This window comes from Acanthisitta chloris, unplaced genomic scaffold (genome assembly GCF_000695815.1).
Source record: "Acanthisitta chloris isolate BGI_N310 unplaced genomic scaffold, ASM69581v1 scaffold8922, whole genome shotgun sequence".
NCBI classification, from domain to species: Eukaryota; Metazoa; Chordata; class Aves; order Passeriformes; family Acanthisittidae; genus Acanthisitta; species Acanthisitta chloris.
In genome coordinates, this window is record NW_008660991.1 from 62,712 (window position 1) to 87,941 (window position 25,230).

Sequence of the window (25,230 nt, forward strand, 5' to 3'; positions counted from 1 at the left end):
TAACTCTTGTGAGATGCATTGCCCAGGAGTGTGAGATGGCTTATCTGCTTCTGAAGCACCCAAAGGAGAGCACAATCTTCCCAGGAAGCCTCCTCATGTCTGGCCCAAAACCTGAGCATTTTTGCAAATGCAAAGCTTAACACATAAACAAGCATTAGCATATGCACTCAACTTGAGTCTTCAGCTACCTCACATTTCAAGGCTGAGATACCCACCTGAAAACACTGGACCTACTGCAATCATTTGTGTTGTCAACTTTCCACTAATGTCCTTGTGGTCCCCTCTGGAACATGTTGGTACTTCAAGGAAGGCAACTACAGGCTTTTGTGTGAAGTCAACATTACTTTCTAGGGAAACAGAAGCTGAAAATCTTATAGCATTCTCTTTCAGTTTGCATACGATTGTCATTAGCATCAGAGTTGGTGAGTGAGCATCAAAAGTTGTAATTCTGATTTTTTGATCTGTGTTGTGTGCCTGCATAATTGAGAGACAGGCAAGCACATGCTTAGTGAATGAGGAACTGCAGTATGTAACCTTTTGTTTCATTCCTTCAGGGAATGCCAGGGCATGGAGCAAGGTCTTTGTAGCCCCTCACACCATCAGGATGGGAGGATAGAGTAACCTCGGCTGGCTGAAGCAGGAAGAAGATGAACTTGCCTGATGCTGAGGCTGCGAATACCCAGGACTGCAAGGCTTCCCAGGGTGCAGAAAGGACCCCTTGCTCCACACTCCCCAAGGATGACCAGCAGGTCTGGGGAAGGATATTTTTCCTCCCTGCTCCCTGAAGAGGTGCACAAAGGCTTACATGTCTTATAAACCAGATCTTGTGGAAGTTAAGGAATGGCTGCATCCATGACATATTCTCTTTTTAAATAGAAGTGTTGATGCCTTTAGGGGGACACTGGATCCTTTCATCTGCACTCAAGGCAACATCTATCCACTCATTAAGTGGCCCAACAGGTTTGATCTGCTTGGGCTAAGCAGGGACCATGCAATTCATTTCACTCAGAAGTGAAATTGAAAGCAGAGTTTAAAACTGCAGACCCAGAAAATTGATCTTAAAAACCCGCTCTACTCTGTGAAGAGCTCATAAACCTAAAATTAAAGCCTTAAAATAAATGCAAAAGCCATCATCTGCTGCATTATGTTTCTCAGTTATACCAATTTAAAATTTTCACACTGAGATAAGCTGAGTAGCCCAACTCCGTGTCAGTAATATCACCTACACTAACGCCCTGCAAACACAGCAACAAACTCCCAGGCAGGAGGCCAGGTGCCAGCACCACTGACTGAACTTGAAATCAATTTTTTCTCTCAAGTGTAACTTTATTCTTGCACTCTATGAATATATCTCTGTGTACAGGGACAGCTGTACACATATTTTACAGAGATAAGTAAGATGAAACCACTGACTTAATAAATTCATTTTTTATAGATGTACAGAACTTCTGTGCAGCTGTGCAGCACAGAGCAGGATTGAAGCAAAGTAATGCAAAGCAGGAAAAAAGTAAAGATGAAGAAGTCTTTAAGATCTGTTACAGTTTCTTTCCCTGGAAAGGGAGTCCCATTTCTTTCATGTGAGCTTTATTCTCTCATTGAGGGATTGCTCTGAGGGTTTTAAGCATTGCTGGCTCAAGCAGGGTGACTACAGGCTTCATTTCTCATTCTCCTCTCCCCTGTGCAGACAAACCAGTGTTTGCATCCCCAGTTCTTCTTCTCCCATGTCACAAAGGTTTAGGTTTACCTGGTCTTTAAAGTGCCCCAAAATAATCTGAACTTGGAATACTCTCTGCAGCTTCCAAAAACAGGGAAAACTACATTATCTTCCTCTGAGTTAATAGATGTAATAGATTATTTCCAATATTGAACTATGGCACATTCACTCACCAAATTCACTTACCAAATATTTGCTTGGAATCGAAGGAGAATAAGGAAGAAAAAATATTTTCAGAATAGAGCTGACTGCAGAAGGCAGCAGCTAATGCTCTGCTGGCAGCAGGCTGAGGTATCTGCATTTATTCTAAAAACTAACAAAATGGGAATATGCAAAGTATAATATACTGAAGCAGAAGAAAATGCCCTCTTGTAGCCCTCTGTTAGTAGTCATGCCATTAATAGTCTGAATACCTATTTTTTCCACCCTTATTCGAAATCCTCTAATTCACCACAAGAGTTGGTAAATGGCTCCCTCTAACCTCAGGGTCACATATCCCAGCACAGCTCAAGATCATGCTTTCAGCAGAGCTATCCCTCACAGGAGGCAGATCTGCTCACTGCTGTGACCATTTGATGCCTTTTGAACAAGCAGAGGCATTTAGGCAGAAGTGCTGTGGTTGTCCTGCTCTAATGGCTTCGTTATCTGGCACAGTGCCTGGCATCTTTTGATGCCTCGTTATCTTGTAAAAGCAGAACAGCTGCACACGTGGTACAGTTTTTCCAATGAACAAGTCACAAGACTCTCAGAGATATAACTGGTGAAAGGCTGTTGAAATGCTCTTAGAATTATAATGACAACTTATCAATGCTTGGAACAAAATCATCCTTTTACTAATTAATTCGCAGGCTCGGGGAAGAGTGTTTGCTTGTGAAATCTCTTCTGCCTTTTTAGTTTTTTTTCTTTTTTTAAAATTTATTTTCTACTGGTGATTTGCAAAAGGGGAACATTAAGAACAACACAGTGTAGTCTCTTCTGAATTTAGCTCTGTTATCAGATAGCTTTCTTGGGAGACTAATAGATAAGAGCAAAACATGACTTTTCTCACTAAGTAACAACTGCTTTGACATGCACAGTTAGAGAGATAAGCTGCCTTTGCATGTCATCATCTGCAGACCTGTGATCTTTATACTAAGGCTCTTCTGCCCACTGGGCAGCCAACTTTAAAATGTGGGCATCAGCTCCCCTGTGACCATGCAGAAAAGGAAGCTCTTTAGGTCTCTTCAGCTGAGTAGAGATTCCCTCACAAGATTGCTGGTAATGAAGATGAGCTCCAGTTAAAACTGCATGAGGCTTCCAGCAAGGAATAGTGAGAGTCTAGCTCAACCAGTAGCCATCAATTAGAGATCCTTTATTCAGTGTACTCAACCTCAGGAAAGAAATAAATATCTGAGCCTAGGTTGGCAGATACTCAGCTAATGGACTACTACCTCAGACAATTATATTCTAAGAAAAAAAGAGATGATAAGCAGAGGAGAATCAATCTTAGATAAATTTACACATGGAAAAGAACTTTTCTGGCAGGCCTGAATCACACTGTCCAAGGACAAACAACTCCACATCTTTCCAAAATAAGCTGCAACACATCTTGTTTCAAACAGAGGAATGACACAGAGGGTGCCACTGTCACCACGTCTGGCTGTGAATCCTTCAGAAGTCACAGTGACACCCTCTCTGGCTTTGAACACTACATGATGAAAGCCAGAGAGATCTTCACACCTCGGGGTGCTGGACAGCAGGTGGATTGCATTTGTATTTAACCCAAGAGGTACAAAGGCAGGGTTTATATATGATAATTACAAAGTTGCCTATGGTAAACCAAAAAATCCCCAGAAGCCATCCCCCCCCGTCCAAAACCCATGACAAGGAACCTTTGCAGAACAACCTGCAGTATTAAAAAAGTCCTGTATGCTGAGACCTGGCCAGGGCCAGGGCTTGTTCTGTTTGCAAACAAATCACTGAGAGAAGAAAAGGGCATAGTGACATATTTCTGAGAAGGCAGATTAGAGACTAAGAGCACTAAACAAGTGTTTGCCTTGGTTGGAAGAGGAGGTGTGCCACAAAGAGAAGTCGCCAAGTTTTATCTGTGGCACTTTGGCTTGTGTCATGGAAGGGGAAGTCCCTCAGGCCAATACTGCATGAAACACTATGGTGACCCTGAGGTTATCAGAAGTTTCTTGTTTTCAGTAGTGCTATTCTCTTCAGGTCCAGCTACAGGGCAGGGTGAGGGCTGGCAAAGGATCACAGCTTCTAGAGGGACTCTTACCTCCTTGAGGAAAGGAGCCCAGTAAACATTTGCCAGCCTTTTGATGTTACATTTCTAAATGGAGACAGAATGCTCTTTGCACTGGCTCCCCAGGACAGGGATGAGCATTTCTTAGTGTTGAAACCTTTGTATTTCTTGCTGCTCTGGTTAAAGCTTTCCACCTTTTACTGTATCTGAACCTGAAATCATCTACCATCTTCACTTGCCCTTTCAGTTACAAATACAAAACATTGTATTATAGTCTCTTTGCAGAAAAGCCTTTGCTTACTGACCATTATTTATCAGTGGTAAATTGTCTGCAGATGGCCAGTATATGATTAAGAAAGATTAAACAAACAGTGTGGGCACAGCTTTCAGAATCCCAAATGACAGTGCCAATGATGCACACAATCACTGGTTTAATATTGAAGAGGGTACCTCAGTTTGAATTTTGAGTGCTGCACAGCCTCAATAGGTGTTCTGTGTCACAGTAGTTGTCTGCTGGTGTCTCACAGTGGTTCAGGAAATAAGGAGGATACTTTCCTCCCTAGAAATATTTGCAAAACATAATGCACTTGGTACTACTTCTCTACTTAAAAATTCTCTGGTAATTACTAAATACTTGAAATATATCAGAAGTTTTGGAAATTAGCAAAACTCTCCAAAAATGTTGCTTGATGGTACCATTACTTAAGCTCAACAGTTTCTTTCATTTCTAAATTCCCAGTAATTTTACATAAAGCCAACATCTTTCTCAACATCCAAGTCAGGTCCCTAAAAATTTAATAACATTGTCACAAAAAAATATCTCTGTTCACAGATCAAAAAGCAAACAAGAAAAGAACTCTCCCATCTCTAGAGTGAAGGACAATAATTTCTCCCTAACTAATTTGGTCATTGTCTTCCTGACATCCACACAAAATGGGAAGCTGAGCACAATCAGCACTACTTTTTGCTGAGTTCTACAGCAGGTGAGTGCTGTCCCACTGGCTCCTTTCATTGGTTCCTTTGACATTTCGGGTGGGTGGATTTTATGCAAGTCCTCCAAAATAATGCATATTGGGTGAGAGACTGAGTCTACAACTATTGAAAGGAAGGTAAAGAAGCTGCACTTTCTCAGCAGTAACAGAGCTCCTATGAAGTTAAGTTATGCTGACTCAAATGGGGTGGTTTAAAGACTTTTGTTTATTTTGCTGCTCTTGGTTTTGGCCTTCCCCCTGCCAAATCTTCCTTATACAGCCTTTGAAAAGGCTATGATAGAATGAAAACACACTGGTAGCAATTACAAATTGTGAACAGAGGCAGTGAGCTCTTTCAAAAACTGTTTCCAAGAACTGAGGTACATATTGATTAAGATCTTAAATTGAACGCTCTCATTTGAACACTGAGTGTACAGTTGAGAAGGCAAAGGAAGTGCTTTATGAACTACAGATTGATTTTGTTTGCTTGCACTAAAAAACACTCTACCTTAAAAGATGTCTTGCCAGTCTCACTAGGATGCTTAGGCTTTTAGTCCCATTAGGTTGGGCACTGGCTTATTTCTAAAGAAAGACACTTGGAAGAACCTGAATGAAGAGACTCGTGTGTAGTTCCAGAAGCAGCTCCACATGTTGGACAAATGCTCACTAGGGTCTAAGTCTTTTTTTGGTTTTAGAAAAAATTAACCTCAATAAACTACAAGAATTTTCCAACTTGGTAAACTCAGAAAGAGTGAGGTGGCATTACGAATACAGGAAGGCAAATATTGTATTAGGGTATGAAATATGGTGCACATCATGTACATAATCTGAAAATCACAGCTCAGTGCTGACTTCTAATTAGATTTTGCAATTGTGCCAGAAGAAACTTCCCCAACAAGGGAGTAAAAATCTGAGCTGTTTATCATTTACTAATACGTACCACAACTGTTAGAGACAGCTTCTTCAAAATCCAATATTGCAATCTATTTTGACAGCCATAATCTTGGGATAAACAACACTGAACATAATGTGATTAGCAGCTATAAATTCCATTTGATGTGAATGTAATAACCCTAATTCAAATCTAACCAGAAAATGAATAACTATGAGATTTCCAGCCAGTCAGCCCTGGAAATAAAGTTAAACAGAGACAACCTGTCTCCATGGTGGGAACTGGGGCTTTTGAGACTGAGACAGTGAAACCTCAAGAAATACCTCTTTCAGTAATGCCAATATAAACATCTAATATCAATTTAACTGTAAATTACAAAGGGTGCATTTGTTAACAGAACAGTGAACATCTTTTGTGCTGCATTAATTAGCATAGGAAGAACTGACTTCTGAGTAACAAATACGCTATTATTGCCAAACAGCACTCTCAGAAATCAGAGACTTGGTAGGTTATTGACACTGTGGTCTAATCAAAGAGATTTTCTTAACTTTTCTTTCAGTTTTTACTCTGACAGTTTTTCTTATGCTGCTTTAAACAACCTACCTAGGTAATGCAGCATCTTCATCATGTTTTAAGAAACCATTCTAATTTGATAGGTAATAATTGCAAATTTACCAGCAGGCTAAATTTTTTGTGAATTAGTTTATTGCCACTGATTTCAGAATATCTCTCTCATTTGAGAGTCAAGTCTTTCAGACGCTCACAGCTATGGACAGATAGTGTGATTTTACCTACTTGTATAAAGCTTTTTTTTCTCCAAAAAACCAATCTTCCCACATTTCAGACATTCCTGACAGTCCCTTAAGACTTCTTACCCTTCCTGCAATTAGATAAATTTGCCAAAGCCAATTCTTTGTACATCAGAGATCAGAGTCCAGTCTTAGTGCAGCTGTACATAAGCCAGCCCTGGCTGAACTCTGCTTAATCACACAAAGCAGCACATATCTGAGGAAGCTAAAAATCTTTGAGATTTTTTTGTTATTTTTTCATCAAAGTGAATTCTTCTCACAGAGAAGAATATTTTTTCCCCTCCCCAGTTTTTTTCACAATCTGAAATTGAGCAGCAAATTTTATCCTCTAAAAGATGTAGTTGCTATTGTGGAGAGAAATTAAATAAGCCTCAAAACTGAAGGGCATGCACTGGAAAAAAATGATAAAAGACAAGCATGAGGAATGTGCAAAATTTTTCCAGTGGTCTTATATGATTCATTATGCATGTAATATAAGATTGCAGATAGAAGTTCAACCCTCAACTTCAGAGGTCCTGTGATAGCTTCAGCAAAAGAAAGGTCATCAGGTGTCCTGAATATGCACTGTAGAAAAGAGCTTCAGCACAAGACAGGTCATCAGGTGTCCTGAATATGCACTGTAGAAAAGTGACATTAATGGCTATGATAAATTATTATCTGAGGAGACTGTCAAAAACCCTGACACAGGGCCAAAGCCCTACACAAGCCTATGATGTACTCTGTATATATAGGATAAATTAATCTTTATTTAATAAAGTCAAGCAGATAGGTCCAGTAACACCTCATTCCTATGCATCAGTCATTGACCTTTGCAGCAAGCCACAAGCACTGTTAATTAAAAGTGCAGCATAACCATTTAGGAAGAACTGCTTTGAACAGCTCAGGTAGAAGATGTGATGTTCTAGTTGCTGCCACTGTTCTGAGAGCACACATCAGAGGCCTCTTGCTAACAGCAGTATATGTATAGCTACAACGTTTGCCGTGTACATTATGTCCAGTTCCTCCACTTGCTCTCAGGGGCTTATTGTGCTGTGTTTGCCTTGTACATTATGTCCAGTTCCTTCACTTGCTCTCAGGGGCTTATTGTGCTGCATTTTGGGTATCCCATTCCTTGTGATTGGGAACTTGTTGGGCTATGGTGTGTGGAAACTACAGCCAGAGAGGATTGGTGCATGCCAGGCCTTAGATTGTTGGGGAGTCAATGCATGGGAAGGGCATAAATGCAGCCAAAGCACTTCTGACTCCCAGGTTAGATGTACCCTCTATCCACTTTCCACCACTTCTTCCATTTCATCTATTTTTTCCACAGCATGCACCACTTCTCTTCTCCTGTTGTTTGTTCTGCCTCTTCACAAAGAGTCTAAAGTGTACATGTTGAGCATGCAGGTTACTGTATATCCCTGCATGACTGAAGTGAAAGAGGGGAGGTATGTATATACAGACCCTCTTTTATAAAGAATATACTCCTTGTTTTATCCCATGAGAACCAAGTTAAAAGGTTCTAGACATTGCATCATATCTGAGTGCAAGAGGCTGTATTTTCAAGAGGTGCTGTGTGGGTCTTGGGTTTTCATACGTGTTTAATATTTAAAGTCAGTTAGAAGAATAATTTTTGTTGACTCATATCTAAATGTCAATTGTCAGAAAAGCTCCAGCCTAAGAAAAGGTTCCTCACTTATGTATTTCAGTTTTCTATTGCATTTCTATTAAACCCAGTCATATCCATAGGGCACTAAGGCACTCATTCATGAACTTCTTAAGGAACAAATCCTCTGTTTGAATAATTGCAAATGAAAAGTTAAATCCTGAAATTCAATTGCAGACTGAGTTTTCACTGCAGGCCACAATGTTTTAATAACCTAAACATTTGAAAAACTGAAAATCTACATGGCAATGTAATCTCCATGGAGAAAGGAAATTTCAGATTCAGCACTTTTACTATTAAGCACATCTTGTTGGAATTTGTAATCCTCCATTATAACCCTATGTTAACTATTTCAACAGAATGAATAGTGTTTTCAAGGGATATGACTTTGACTTCAAAACAAAATATTCAACAATAACAACAAAAAGGAAACAGATGTAAAGACACCACGATCCCACAGTGAAGAATGGTCCCATCACAGCCACTGTGTGGTAAACAGTCATAAGTTAACAAACTCAGACTGAACCCTCATGTGCCTGACTTTAATCACAGATAATTTGAAATCTTTCAGGCTGAACACCTGATGGACAGAAGTTTGCAGAATGCTTTCATTAACTCACAACAGTGTCCACAAACTACACATTTTCCCAATGTGAGGTAAGGAAATGAATAGAAATTGAAGTAAGGGAACTGAAAGCTATTGCCAATTCCTTTTCATGGCAGGAGCAGGAAAAGTGCTTTGCATGGAATAACTGCAAGAAATTTAATGCTGTTGTAGAAAATAAACAAACAATAACTGAACAATAGCAGCATAACACATCATGGCAATTTCTCTCTTTTTTTTTTTTCTCTTTTAAATCCAAGCAGATAGATCATGTGGAAATAGTGAGTTCTGGGAAGAGAGGCAAACACGGAAAGATTTCCTGGATTAATGACTTTTATTTTAAACTTTTGGAGTCTAAAATGAAGATGTTTACTTGCTGTCGGGACTAGAGTCCAATTCTTACATATAAGGACACCAAAATCAGTGAAGATAATGGTAAGGTTTTCTTTCATTTGTAATCCAAAAACCAAAAAGCAGTGTTCGGATTATTTGTTTATTGTGGAAAGCAATGTCAGAACCAGACCTTTTTCATTGGAGGGAATGAAGAAGTAATGCCACACAGGACAGGGTCTCCCTCTGCACCACACATGAATGCCTGTGATATCCCTATCTCTTTTCAATGGCAATTACTTCACCTATTTGAAACAATACCAGCTTTGAAACAGCCAAAAAGGCAGTTCCTCAGGAACCCACTCTCTGCTCAGCACTAAGACTAGTCCTCCTGCCCTCGTAGGCTCCTGCTGACTCACTCAGTATTGAGCAACTACTGCATACAGACAATTGCAACTGATCTGCTCTCGGGGGAATCTAATAATTTCATTTCCAAATTAGCTATCTACATAAAAACCATAAATGTCTCTCTGCATTTACACTTCAGGGAAGAAAAAAATGTTGCATTGGAAAAATCACGAAACAGAAGCTAGAATAATTTCTGCTCATGCGATAACTTCCAGCATTTTAAGTTTCTTGGCTGTGGTGACTTGTTGCATGTTCATGTTGCCATCTTTAAATTTTTTATAGGTCCTCACAACAGGGGAAGTATAAGCCAGTGAGGTAAAAACCCAAACAGAATTGAAAGCCTGTACATCTGGTTTATGTCCTGTGGTATTAAATATTCATATACCAGCAAAGGCCAAATGACCCAAATAAATCACCATAACTGCAAAATTTAGCTCTACTTTGCCATTCAGAGTTTAGGTGCAGAAATATTTGTAGCAGAAATATCAAGATTTGTCTGAATGTGTCTGTCTGTGTGAGGGCACCAGAAGAAAAGAGCTAAAACAATAGCATATAGCACTAGATAACCACATGCACAGACACACACACACAGCCAGACTTGCAAACACAGAAATGTGTTGCTGTTAGATGGCCAGACTTGAAAACACAGAAATGTGTTGCTGTTAGATGCAGGTCTTCTCTTGTAGGTGTAAACAAGATGATGGCAAAAAGGCTACATCACATGTGCTATTCCCACCCTGTCACACAACCAGAAATCAAGCTGAAGACAGAAAGATAATTAAAATGAGGATATCAAGGCAATGGGCAGCAACTGTGCCTAAGATTAATGGAAGACAAAATAAGCAAGGTTCAGAGGTGAAAGCTCATCCTGTGGTAACTGTTGAGTACTCAGAGTACTCAAGTCTGTCCAGAAATGAGTTTTGTCTCCTGAGAGATGTGTTGAGGACTGGGAAGCTGAAATCCTAGTTCAGTGTTCCTCTTGGAGAGCTTGTGAGTTCCTGGGTGTGAATGAGTGCAATTCATGAGACATTGAGTGGGACTGGAGGCAGTTGTTGTTTAAGGTACCTCCTTCCCTTTCTCTAAGGTCTTACACAGACTTCTTTTACATTAATTTACTACAAAACTTCAGTTACTAGAGGATTGCTCTATTGGAAAGGAAACAAGTGACTAGCTTCCTTATACTAAGGAAACCTTTAAAAAGAACCCCTGAACAGCATTCACTTGTCTGATGCCAGTTTCAGCTGGCACACACAGTGATAAACAGTAAGGAGCCGCTGCTGCTGGAGACATTTGTGCTAATTACTTCTACCACTCCTTAGCTGCAGGAGAAGCAAGAAAGAAGTGGAATTGATCTCTTAAGTGCTGTGCCCAAAGAACAACCTTTAAGGAGAAACTACTTTAATTAAAACAAGATGAGCAGCAGCATTTCTTCAGGACAAAACTGCACACCCATCAAACAGAGCAGTGGTTTCAGGCCTGCAGAGTTCACAGTAATTAAGAACAGAGATGAACAGCTCCAGCGGGAAGGGACTGAGCAAGGCTTAAGCCATGCTGTCGACCACAAAATGATGTCAGTGAAACCCACAGACAGTTTTGTCTGAACAGAAAAGGCTGATAAGAATTAAGAGGAAGACTTGGGAGTATTCACCTGGCAGATGGAGTATGAACAACTTCACCCATGGATAAGATGCAGAAGAGAGATGGAAACCAAGGAATTAAATTCTCCAAGACTTAGGGGAGGGCTGGAGGAGGCACAGTTAAGATTATTCAGAGGATAAATTGTAAAGCCAAGAAGGGACAAACCAGAAAGACAAATTTGTAGATCTCAGGGGAGCATGCAATTGCTAGATTTGACAGGTGATGTCAAGGTGATTGCCAGTTAAATGGAAAGTGCAGGATCAGAGAGGTGTTCATAAGGATCTTGCCAAGGGCTGGGCAGGAGCCATCCTGAAGATTCAGCAACATCTGGCAGCTGGGCAGAAGGCAAGGGGATTAGGTACTGCCCAGCCAGCATCTGTACAATATACTTCCAGAAAAGGTCAAAATTTGAAGCTGTCTGTTATCAAATAGCTTTTTGTAGAAGTTATTCCATGTGTACAGATGCCTGAAGGCATCGTCTATCAGGGGATTGAGATGGGAGGGAGGCATCCAAAAAGAGAAATCTCATTTAAAGAGAATTCAAGAATAATCTATGCATATTTGCCACAGTTCTCTTTTCTGCTTAAATGCAAAATCTATTAGGTTGATCCTGTTTTTAAATGCAATACATAGAACACCATATATTCATTGGAGAAATAGGTGTAAATGTTGAAACCTCAGTAAGAGCAATTCAGCATTTATGGCGTTGGTTTTTAATGCAACAGCATGTTCAAATTTTAAAACATATGTCATATAAAATAGGGGAAAGGACAAACATATCTCAAATACTTACTCTCTGACATTTTCAATTGTGTCCTTTGAGGGATTTTAAGAGTGTAGGAGATGTAAATATGCAGAAAAAATGGATATTAAATCACGGCACATTAAATTATAAAATCACAGTGGCAAGACCTAGAAACCAGATTTAACTTTGCTATCACTCAGAACTAGAACTGATTATTTGCCTCAGTAAGAAGATGTATGAAGGCCAAATGAGCATGGGACAAATGCCACCCACAATACACATGAAGCAGGACTGGGTACGCAGCACAATAGAAGCATTTAGATCTAGTTACAAGTATAAGTTTCTCTATGTGACAATTCAAGTTCTTAATCTTTATGAGAAACAAAGAAAATTTTCTTTCTCTTGAAGCACTACTGGATGGCCCAAATGTCTGCAGTATGCTAATGAGCATCACCTGCTGCAGCCTCCAGAGGCTGAAATAAAATTTTGCTTGTATCTAGGTAATACAAATACAAATAGTTTTATGTTAAACTGCTGAAGTAAAAATCACCTTTGCATACAGAAAAGTCCAGGCTCAGGTCAGTGCAAGACCCCTACAGAAAGATTTGTTCTGTGGGTCTATGGATAAATGCCACTGCCTCAGCAGCTCAGCAGCCCCCATGGAAGTTCTACTGCCATCCCCAGCAGGTGCTATTGCAATCTGGGGACAGTTCTGCATAAACATCTTCTATTTGGGGCTTGTGCCTTCTGCCCTCTTCCGTGGATGGTGAGACTGGTTCATTTTCTGTGCACTGTACCTTTCATTTCATGGAAATCAGTATGTCCAAGCATTTTAGATATGTTATTTTGTTGCAAAACATATTAGTGGTATTTACTGATTGGAGTAGTACTTGGTTAGTGGTTAAACCCTTTTGTCCAGTATGCTCTCATATGTTCTGCTTCACTCTTTTTTCTTTATCTGTTTTATCAAAAATGTGTATCCTTAGACTCTGATGTTAAAGACTCCAACACATCACTAGGCAAAGGGAGAGGAATAGAAGAGAGCAATTGCAGCTTTCCTGCTTTATGAAGCCACAGTTACAGAGGTAACACGATGGGCTCACAGACTCTCAATAGTTCTTCTTCCTTTATTTCTCTCCCTTTTCTCCTTTCTGCAAAATGAGCGGTGAATGAAGTGACACGTTTATTTCCTAGCTCTGCTGCAAGCCAAATACGAGATAACACAGAAGAGAAAATGCTGAACATAAGATCTGGGAGTTGTTTTTGTCCAGAAATGTTGATATAACAAGACTGATTTATTTTATAAGTCTGTAAATTCTTCCAAACAAAATATTTTGAAATAACCAACAGAAAGTTCCTGGCATTTCTCATTAGATTAAAGTGTCAGTGGCAAATTCCAGGCACTGCACTTACAGAGCCTCAAATACACTTACCAATTGTCATTCAGCTTGTGCAAAGAACAGTCAGAAGATAGCCAGTATCAACACTGAAATACAGAAAAAGCAAGTAAGAATGAGTTGTTTTCCCTGTGCTCAGGCATACTGTCCATCTCTCATGTTCACAGATTGCAAACATCCGATGCAGCAGTAATGTTCCCTCATACATTGATAGATGCTTTTAAAAGTCAGTTTGGAGTGGGGGTCATTTGGAGAAAGAAAACACCAAAAAGGAAGGAAGCAGGAATATCCATCTATGCTTTTAAAGCATGGATGGAGTGGGGGTCATTTGGAGAAAAAAACCACCAAAAAGGAAGGAAGCAGGAATATCTTGTCTGACAAGAAGAATAAAGTCCCTTTCCACACTATCATTCTTGTCTGAGGAATGTTTCTTCTGTCTTGAATAGGAAAGGAAGGGAATAGGGAAGGGCTGTTCATTGGCTTTGGCAGTGTTTTGTTTTAGGTACACACATGTCCAACACAAGGATCACAACGTACAGCACCTAAGGAGAATCCACCTATTCTATTTTCACTGTGCTTTCAGAGGGAGGTATGGAAATGGGAGTCCCAGGCAAAGCAGTGCTGCATGGAAGGGCAGGCCATGCCATGGTGCCATTGAAAGTCTGTGGGAACAGTTAAGAGTAGAAGTCCCTGCTTTCTAGTGTTAGTGGAAGCCAACAGAGATGACACTGCAGCGTGGAAGAGACTTACTGCTTTACAAAATCAAGACAAGTCACAGATGTCTGCCTGGAGTGATGGGTACATGCCTTTCTAGCAGGGGTGAGGGCAGAGCAGATTTCCCCTGCAGATCCTGCTGACTGAGGGGAGAGATAGAGCCTTGGATTCTGCAGTGTTTGGGCAGCAGGTGTGGCAATGAACACCCCTCCCACCCCTCTCCAGCCTCCTGAATATCCCCTCGCTGCCCACTGTCCCTCTGCCCCAGCCTTTCTTTCCATCACAAATCATGTTCCTTCTCCAGCCCTCCATTCCAAGAGACTCCTTCTCTTTCTCTACCTCTGTTCATAATCACCACTTCTGACACTTCCCCACTGCTGTGCCTTTTTCTTTCATGAATGTGAGTGAGGTGCAAGACTGAATTTCATGTGACTGAAAGTGTCTTGGGCTGCCAAAGCCTTTTTTTTTGGCCTTTTTGTACATGCATTTTGCTCCAAATCTCAAACATTGATCTGGAAAAGGTTTCTTGGTGCTATATGTGGGCAAAAAGAATGGCAAACTCACAAGGAAAATGCACAAAATGGGAGTACCATAACATGTAGCATCTCCCTGAAATTTCGTGATGCACACTCAGAGCAAAGTCCATCAGTATTCCCTTGTCATAATAAAATACCTGTGCTGTAGCTGGCAGTGATGTTTACCCTTCCACAGCAGTGGAGACAAGCCATTGCTAGTGCAGCTGCTGCAATTACTTTCTTTAGCTCAGCAGCTTAACAATAATTCCTATTAAAATAAACCCATGGAAGGTGCCAGGCTGCCAGCTCTGATGGGCATGGTCCTAAATCTAGCCACAAAATCTGAACTCAAGTAACTGTAGCAGCACAAGCTTTCTCATGCTATCTTCAGCATACATACCTCCTCCTACACCCAGAGGAAACGAAAAGAGCTCAGCTGGGTCTCTCTCCATCGTCTCTCACAAATTAAGGTCTGTAGTAGAAATGAAGGTGGAGGTTTGGGGGACTGAGTACTCACAGTCCTGCTCCCAACCTGTGCTGACAAATGCCAGCTCAGCCACACTTCATGTTTGCATCAAATATAGCTCGAAGTAGGCATTTGTACAAGGAGAAAGAGAAGTAGTTATACCTTGGATAAACACTGCCCTTTATTTTTCTCTCTTTTCTTACGTTTTTAATGGAATTAAACCTTTCTTTGGTGAGACCAGCCACAGAGAGGCTAGAGAGGAAAACGAACTGCAGGAGAGGAAGCCAATCTCTGTGCATGTGAATGGATTGTCAATGTCATCTCTGTTAATAATTTAAATAATTACAAGTTGGAGAGGCGTTTTGGTTTATATGTTTGTCTTTTCTATCAGGACAGGATGATGTGGATTACCTTCACTTGCTCAGTCCAAATGTCGCTTCACAGCCTGAAATGATATGACTTCCTTTGTTACTGACTTGTTAGAGCCAATGACCTGAAGGGTACCTGTAGCTCATCCTCTGTCAGCTGCCCCTCTTTCACCTTCCCTGTAAGTCAAAAGGCAGGCAAATGCACACTGTTTGTTGAACCTCTTATGAATGGTTTCATACCTTTGGCTGAATATAATATAATAGAAGAGGGGGAGATACTATCCTATCTTTTCTTTCAATATATACAAGTTTCACTTTAAATCTCTGTTTTCTATAGTTGTATGCTGTATTTTAAAGCTCAAGATTACAATAAAGACTAACATTTTGAATTTTTCAAACACTGCTGGCTGGTGTGACCCACTTGCAGTGTCACAGTATGCCCTGCCATAGGAGGTGGTGTGTTCCAAGGATGCAAGGTTAAAGCAGATTCTGCAGTACAATGCCCTTCATGAACTTGGTTTTTAAATGAATCCTTTTAATGAACAAGTTTTGGGTACTGTTTTGTGGGTACTCTCCTTTCTGTTCAATTAAAATGTAGCCTCACGGATGAAGCATGGGGACACAAAGACTTATAAGATTTACTCCAATGGTTGCATACATGTGCAACCCATTTAAAATCTGGAAATCAGTTTTATACCAATAACTACATTAGATAATTCAAGCCACAGCTCACAGGGAGTCATGTAATGAGACTTCAGGTTATAGTTGTGATTAGTCCGTTCCCTTCACCCTTCTCAGTTAGGAAGTTCATTTAGGCAAGCAGTCATTTTTAAGAACATTCTACCACTGATTGCTAGTTTCCCTGGATCTGGCATAGTTAAACATGCATGACCTCACATAACATTGATCCACAGTCTTGCAAATGTTCTGCACCTGTAAAAATCCAAGTTATTGTGTATGCAAAGCATCTCTAGCATTGTTCAGCCGCTTAGTGTTTCAGTGCTCAGTGATCATGTAAACTCAGCACATGTTAATTATCTTTCTCTGCTTTGGTAAGGTCTTGGATTAAAAGAAGTCAGTATTTAACCATGGTAAATCCAATATTTTCTCTTGACAAGCATGTACATATCGCGCATGGCAAGGAGAGGAAGGTTTCATGCTGAAAATTTTGCAGTTATGTTAAAATCTGGTGAGTTCACTGCTATCAAGACGTAGGGAATAAAATGCAGCAGTTAGTATAAATAATGTATTTAGCAGTAAGGAATTAATAATGCATTATTAAGATCAGGGTAGCACTAGGCAATTGCCTGAGGGCACTGTACATAATAAGGAGTCATCAAAAAAGTCAACTGCAGCTCAAGGTTATAAATCAGAATCTGAGTAGAATAAAATCTATAAATCCAATAAAATCAGATTCACCTTGTCTCAGCCTACAAATATTTGTATATTTGTAGGATTGACAATATCCGTATTCTTAAAGAGATTCCACAACATTAGACTATTCGTAAAGAGGCAAATTCTAACCCCATGAATACCAGAGGAACTCAGGGCATCATTTTCAATTAAAAATGGAACTTCTAGGATAAGGGGGGGGAAAAGCCCTGAAATAATAGCAAATGTATTGTTTTACAGCAGAAAGGACTGCACACAGTGCTGATTTTTTGCTTCAAGCCTCATGATTAACTGAGCCAAGTCTATTTCCTCCACCTGGTTGCTGTATCACAGCAGTGGTAGCAGTGGCTCCTTCTCGCTGAGACAAATGTTTGTGAGAGGCAGCACAGTGCTAGTGATTCCCCCTGCACCCACCCAAGTGACCTCAAGGGATCACAGAGCACCTGTGCTGTTTTCCAGGACCGTGGACACTTCTCTGTGCCACCCAGCCAGTGAGCAAAACTGAAATACCAACTGCAAAGCAAGTTATCTGAGGGTTACAACTGGCTTTTTTGTGGCCGATTTGTGGGGCTTGTTGGTGGCTTACAGCCACTCCGTGACTAATCACAGATTACTGATTCCAGCCCTCTGGAATGAATGTCTTCCATATAGCAGGAGTTTTTAATAATAAATACCACAGTGCATGACCCTGCATTTCAATGTGAAGGAGGAGGACACAGACAATGCTCTAATCCATTATCATCACTGCTGCATTGCTGGTGTTTTGTACCCACTTTGCAATTGCTGTGGGAACTGGTCTATGGCTGTAAAAGCAGAGGTGTTCCCTTTCTCAAAGGTTTGGCTTATTTATTATTTATTTGGCAATTATTTTGCTTACAATTGTGGCACAGACATAACAAAACAACTTTTCTAACTATAAGAAAGCACTTCTTTTTTATTTGCATGCCATAGCATATGGCTGTTAAGCTTTGGATTTGTGTGTGTTTTGGGACCTAGCTCTAAACAAACAAAAACAGAGGGAGACTGGTAGCTTTAAGCTGATTGAGTGTCCTTCAGCATTAAAACATGCTTGATTTAAGAAGAGAAATATTCATTAATGCCTATTTATGATCTATTTTTAGGGTAAATCCAAGCAATTACTATTCATATGACTCAAGTACCCAGGCTGAATTCCAGCCAGGCAATAAAAGGATAATTTTGTAATGCCAGAGAGACTCTTGAGCAGATTTGGAGGAAAATACAAATCAACTGCTAGCATGATAAAGCCACACACACTAAAGTCAGTTTCTGGAGCTCTCAATAAATTAGGAAACATTCACCTGAAATATCAGACAAACCAGCAAATGGGGACAGCACTGCTGGCTTTGTAACGTCTGGGGCTGGAAATGAACTCACCACTCTTCACTCCCTTTTTCACTCCCAGCAATGAAGTATTGTGAGAAAAACTGATGTGAAGTTTCCTGTGGAGACATCAGGCAAAGAGGGATGGATAGATGCATATGCTGGCAAACATTCTTGAAGGTGAATGAATGCATGTTCATAAAATCCCCTGCTCTCACAGACCAAGAATCTTCCTTTCCTTTCCACGTGAACTTTCAATGAGTCAAAGCCTCATTTTCTTTCTTTCTTTCTTTCCCCGATTCTGCTCCTCCTGACGCTCTTTCCCCCCAATGCCTAATTTTTATCTCCATCCTTTATTTTCCTGTTTCAGGATGCTGCTGGGAATACTGCTGCAGCACAAGGCAGAGCAGCCAGGAGGAAGGGCTGAGCACGGCAGATACAGCCACTCAGTAACCTCTACCAGAGAAGCCCTTCAACATCACACGTGTGTCACCCCAGATGAATTCTAGACTGATTAATAATTTCTGGGAGGCAGTGGGGAGAGTGCTTTTGCATCCAAATGAGGGCAATGACTACCAGGATACCTAAGCTAGGCATGGGGAATGGCAGGTTAAGATAAAGGTGTGCAGGTGAACCCTCATCCTTCTGGAGCAGCATCTGGGGCCAGGCGAGATACCTGAGGATGCCTGATGGCATCTATTCTTAGATGCATTGGAAAGAGTTGTAGGTTAATCACCTCACAAGGGAAAGAAGTCCTCAGCACAGTGAAAAATTATGCCCTGCAGTCAAGATTTACTCTGCCGAAAAATCATTTAAGGCTAAGACAGCAGAAAGGAAACAGGCAAGCAAACCAATAACCCTGCTTTCATAAAGCATTTATTTTTTTATTTGAAAACATTATACAGGCATTACATTGCCACAGCCAGTCCATATAGGTGCATGCAAATATCAAAATGGAGTTCAGCTTTTCAATGCAGGATTTGGGGTTGGGATTTTGTTTGCCTGGTTTTGGTTTTGGCTCATATTTCCATCTGCGGTGTCAAGATTAGTGTGCTTTATTATGGCATTTAACAATAAAATCCTACCCATGGGGTAAAATTTATATTTTTAGCTAGCTCAGGAATACTAAATGGTTTTTAAAAAAAGGAAAGCAAACAATACTACACGCTTGTCAAAATGTTAATAGCACAAGTTAGCAATCTCTACACTATACATTGAAACTTCTTCTTATGACACAGTGGTGCAAAATTTTCAATTGCTTGGTCTATCGTTGTGTGTTTTGAAACTTTATAGCTGGAACAACGACAAGGTCTGTCTCCCAATGATGGTTTTCATCCAGTAGCAGAAAATTACATCAGTCTTGCTAAGGGCTGCCCAGGGCTAGCAGTATAACAGAGTTTCGGTTTGTTCAGGCAAGGAGCTACAAAGAGCTAGAGACGTCCTACGCAACACGGAGAGTAGCTGCCGGTTAGATAGCTGAGCCTTTGCTGGTGTGTACTGAGGTCTCCAACTGCAGAAAACAAGCAGGTAGAAGTAATGTTTTCCTTCACTAGACCTCAGCTTTTCAGTCAATACAGTTACTGACAAAGCTATACTACTGTTTTCTCTTGAGGTCCATCCAATGCTAGCATACTGGTGCAAATCCAAGTATCCACCTAGTGTATTGGGAAACACAGACAGCGAAGCAGCCCCACCTTGCACATCAAACTCCACCTGTGCAAGTAGCACAGGGGCTGGTGGCTGGTTGCAGAGGGCACACCGAAATGTTCATAACTTATTCCTGTACAACAGAGCCTTTTCAAAGAGCCTAGTAAATTGCTTCAGGTGGCGCCTCTCAGCAACCCGTGGATCACAAACCCTTGTAAGGAGAAACTCCCAGCCTGGTGGCCCAGCTGGGAGACACCTCCTGCCCAGCTGTTTTGGAGAAGACTCTAACAAACATCTACAAGTTAGTGTCAGAAAAATGAGGAGGGGGAGGCTGAAGGACTACAAACATTTGGCTTAAAAATAAATACTAAAAGGAAATTAATCAAAACAGTTATGCAAAAGGAAGGAACTGTAAACATGAAACACACACGCACACAATCTTCAAGGTTCTCAGACCAACACGGGGACTAATGTTCAGAGAAAGGTATTTAATTGGTACAAAAGGTAGCAAAAACAAGACTGAGATGACAGGTGCCCATCAGTGTGCCTCTGGGTACCCGAGGGAGCTGTGGTAGTTGTAATCAGAGCCTCTGCTCCTGAGGAATGTACGAAATCCACCTCAAGTCAAAGCTGGCATGGGGCTTGACTCAAGGGTCTTACCCTGAAGTAATAGTACTTGTGTGGTTTTTATTTTTTTGATTTGGACTTTCTTTAATATCCCCAGAACGCAGACTCTGTTTTTTTTCTGTGGGGATCTGGTTTAGTTTTGTTTTTTTAAATCCTCAGTGGTTTAAGAAACAAAAAGTTTGAAAGCACAAGTGCTAAAAAAATTAAATAAACAGAAGGCAGGGGAAAAAAAGATCATACATTTGTTAGGAGTTTAGTACTAAGCCATCTTAACCAAAGGTTTTGGGCATGATTTGGCAATGCTGCAGACCCTTCCCTCAGCTGCAGCAGGATCGTGGCAGACAGCCTAAACACAGTGGGAAAGAAATCACCTCTTCTCCTCCTCCACAGCAAGAATAGGATACAACATACTTCTGCTGTTCAACAGCATTTTGGCATTTGCCACTTCATGTATATTATGTATATATACACTTCCCCCAGTCTGCTTCAGGGAAGTTCCTTCTATATTACAGCAGAACAGGACTATAAAAGATGAATGTTACCTCAGCAGAAATTCATCCTGCTTGGTTGAACTGCGTGACCTTTCTAATCTCCAGAGTACAGATTGATTTTTTTCTTCTTTTTTTTAAAATAGAAATAGGTAAGTTATATTTTTCAAACATGAAGGCCTACATTTTCACTTGAGACAGTCTTTTTCAGCAGAATAACATTCAAATCAAATTCACCTTCTATGCCCACAAGCAAAATATTCATCAACCAAGCTGTAAACTCCATTTTCAAATATAATGAATGTATACACACTTTTACAGCACTATTATGTCCTTCTTAAACTCCTTCCTTCCAAATATCCTGAAGCATTTTAAAATAACTTGGTCCCATAGTACCCCTGTGAGGTAGGTAAAATATCATTATTCCCATATGCAAATTGGGAAACTCAGCCACACAGAAGGTAAGTCATGCCCAAGGATCATGCAAAGGTGTGGCAGATCTGTGAATAAAACCAAGCTCTCCTAGATCCCTCACCAATCTGTTAGACATAAGATCATCTCTTCTTCCTTAGTTTGAAATTAAAAACAGATGAAGGATAGTGAAATAATGATTTTCTTTTATTGGGCTCTCAGATGAGCAAACATACAGGCAGAGATGGTTTGTCATGGTGGTGACTAAGATTTCCCCCATTCTGATAAGGCTCCTGAGGCAGAAGTACAGTTGTGTATAGAAATGGGGAGTACACTCTTACTATTTTCACATGTCCCCAGGAATGTAAGAAAACTGCTGAATTCTTCTGCTCGCTTCATAGTTAATGAAAAATAATTGGCTGCACCCTGCTGGTATGAATGCCTTTGTGTTACTGCAGCAACACCAGCAGATGGTCTAGTCTTTCTGCTCATGAATTCTTCACTTAATCTTCCTGATTTCTACAATTTGTGGGTTTTGGTGAAGAACTGCCACATTTCTAAATAGCTATTGTTAGAATAATGAACCACAGGAGACTAAGCAAACTGGAACAGCAGAAGGTGCACCCGATGCACTGAGTGTCTAAAATAAGTGCCCTGATCCACATGATATGTCATCTTACTGTGGAGAGGTACAATACATAGGAAACTAGAAAATGAGTTTTTCTTTTTACAGATTAAAATTTAAAAAGTAAGAAATCTGTGTTAAGTCACGACTACAGAGAAACTAACTCCCTGTCACCTAATGCAGAACCTCAGCCACTAGGAAATCTGCCATGGATCATAGAGAGGTCAATGCTTGAGTACTTCACTTCTGCAAATATAGAAAGGCTAAAATGCTTGCCTTATACCTATTCCTAGAATAGAGACGGATATTGTAAGTTGTCCCTTCTCTGGATTCATGGAACAGATTACCTAGAAAGGGCAACTAGACAGATAGTACAGATGAACTCATTGTATTTCCCTCACCAAATCAAGGTGCTAGCAAAAATGTGTCAGACTGTTGCTACCACGACTAACCCATCTATTTTGTGCAAACAAACAAATCTTAGAGAGAAATTAACAGTGACTGCACAAAGTGTACTTGCTGTAAAAAGGTGTTTTTTTCCACAACTGGTGTGGCTTAGGCATACTATCTCTCAGTGGGTGCAGAAACACCCTTCTATGAATTTCTTTCTGTAATTTCATCTTATATGTTGAATATCTTTCACAGGTAGTTTGATATTAGCTGATTCATACACAGCTGTTTGTATTGCAAACATGCTGCTCATATCGTAAACGAGGGACTGGCATCTCTTTGCAATGAACGACCTGGAACAATTAATTTGTGTTCTTTATGAGCTTTCCTTATTTGCTACCTTGCAGTTCACCAGTGTAACTGCACCTGGTAAATACCTTTCTCTATGTACAATACAGAGATAATGGATATACGAGCTCCACTGTCAGTAGGTGATCAACAGCCCTGGGTTTAAGCAACTCTAACATGAGGCTCCTCTTCTGTCTCCTGCCCTAGGCTGGTGTATGTCACCGAAGGCTCCAGCTGGCCAGTGGTTGGCAGGTCGACAACAGGTCCTGAAGGGTTTCGAAACTGCTTGTACACCCGAGGATCCTGGGCTACGTAGGTGGATGTGGAGGAGTAGAGCATCAACCCAACAAGGATAGTGAAGAATGACAACAAGTAAAGTCCTGAAAACTAAGCAGAAATAAGAGTAGAGTCATTAGATACAGCACCAGTTATCCTGAGCTCATAAAGACCCACAGACAGGGATAGGCACAGATCCTTGTTTTGGCATGCACTGTGTAAAACAAACCCCCTGTCACCTGGATGTTGACTTTTTATGGGAATGACTCTTTGAAAGTTACTTTACTCCCATCAATTCCCCTGTCCTCCATAACCAAGAGCTAACCAGTGCCTTCCTATGGGCCAGGCATACTAAGTATTGACCAGATCAGACTTGGGAAAGCTGCGTTGTGGACACAAATCCAAAGCTGATTTTGTTGTGCTTTTAGACAAGCCAACTGTTTCTCTGAGCCTGAGTTTCACCAGCTCCAGTGTGAGGTACCATCACTACAGTTATCGTACAGGTAGTGAATTTCAGCTAAACCACATGTCTGTGAAGTATAACATGCTGTTGGTAATACAAAAATATAATTAAATAAACATTTCAGTAAGCATTTAAAACATATATATACTTAGAAATACATTGTAATAAAGGCACTTACAAAGCCTATCTGCAGATTCTCTTGCTTGTAAACAGAAAGCAGATACTAGAAAATTTGATATGACTTTGGATGGGAAGAACTTCAGCTGAGAAACACACACTGGATCAACATCATGCGGTTTGAAAGTACTTATGGAGGGTAGATAACTGAAAGCTCAAGTACATATATACTGGCACACAGCTTCACTAGATCAGAGGTCAACCTGAATTTTCTGACATATCCAGACTCGTGTGTCTGGACTGAAAATACAATACAAAGAACATTTCTGGCAATCCGTTAGTCCTCACACATAAAACTAAAGGCAAAGGTAGGGTCTCAAAAGCACAGACCATTGAATCTTACCTTTAGATACTGGGTTCTTGCTAAGAGGACACACAAATGGCCTTAAGCCCATATGACTTGTCTCTCCTGATCCTAGACTACATCATTACTTCATGCATGCTGTGTGTGAGATACCATGAAGGACAAACTGCACAGCCACCTGGTTGGCAGGGATATAAACTGATTTGTATTCAGCAAGACTTTCAGAAGTGCCTGTATTCTGCAACCATCAGGGATCTGTATTTGAACACCATTAACTAGCTGCAACCTGCTATTAGCTGCTTCATGTGGTACTTCAATATTTCACATGAAGGCATCTGCAAGTCTATTTTTCAATCCTAACTGACTCTTCTTTGATGGATGCCCCATTTGTATCCTCTGGATCACTTTAGCATGGCACAATGCACGGGACTATATTATCTTGGAAGCTTTATAGCAATTCTGCTTATTATACTTATAGAAATTATCATGGTGGAGAAAACAAATTTTACTTAAGCTAACTTGAATGTTAAGTTTTTACTATTTCATAAACCTACAAAACCTCCATCTAACTTCCTGCCTGAGGAAGCATTTGGCCTTTTTACAGAATCCTCAGTATCTTTGAAACTTTGGACATACAATCCATGGTGATATATCTGTTTGTGTGTTTCCTACATCCAGTATGCATGTTTCAGAGGGAAAGGACCGCAATGGGGAAAGTTTAAAGCATGGCCGAAGGTAGGAAGAGTTCTGCTTTTCACCAGCTATTAATTGCTTTGTTCCAGAAACACCTCTACTATTTCCAGGTATGTCACCAGGTCCTCACATGCTGTCTGGCAGTATGATTTGGTGAAGCCACTCAGCTGTACCACCAGTCACAAAGACAGTGTCGAGCCTCACCTTGTGCCCGCTGAAGGATTCCTTCCACGTGACACAGCTGGAATAGAACTGTTTAGGCTTAGATCTCCCCCACGTGGCAATCAAACCCAAGTCAATAATTTCAAAGCAGCTTCCAAGTGATTCCCCATCATCACCATTTTCAGTTCAATTTTGCTCTCAGCACTTTCTTTTCCACCTTCTCTTTGCATTTGAACTTGACTATCACTTTGTACCAGTGAACTTGACAAAGCTGAAGCAAAACTCCTATCTAGTTTCCCATCCCTAGTTTCCCACTGTCCCTCATTTCCACCTTACACTCGAATTTCTCACCCCAGACAGCCAGTTGGCTTCCTCCACTGCATAGCCAGTGCCAGCTAGATTTGTGATTGTCTTGTGTCCTACTGTGAGGAATCTGT

General features: G+C 40.6%; 1 protein-coding gene across 1 annotated transcript in view; it reads right to left on the reverse strand.

Moving 5' to 3' along the window:
• Positions 1-21,861: 21,861 nt before the first annotated feature.
• SLC35F1 (solute carrier family 35, member F1) overlaps positions 21,862-25,230 on the reverse strand; it is a gene marked incomplete at its 5' end in the record, with an annotated part of 48,960 nt that continues 45,591 nt past the window's right edge. Inside the window, one exon of the mRNA XM_009070045.1 lies at positions 21,862-23,105. Coding sequence (XP_009068293.1) covers positions 22,881-23,105 — 225 coding nt within the window. The remainder of the gene's footprint in view (positions 23,106-25,230) is intronic.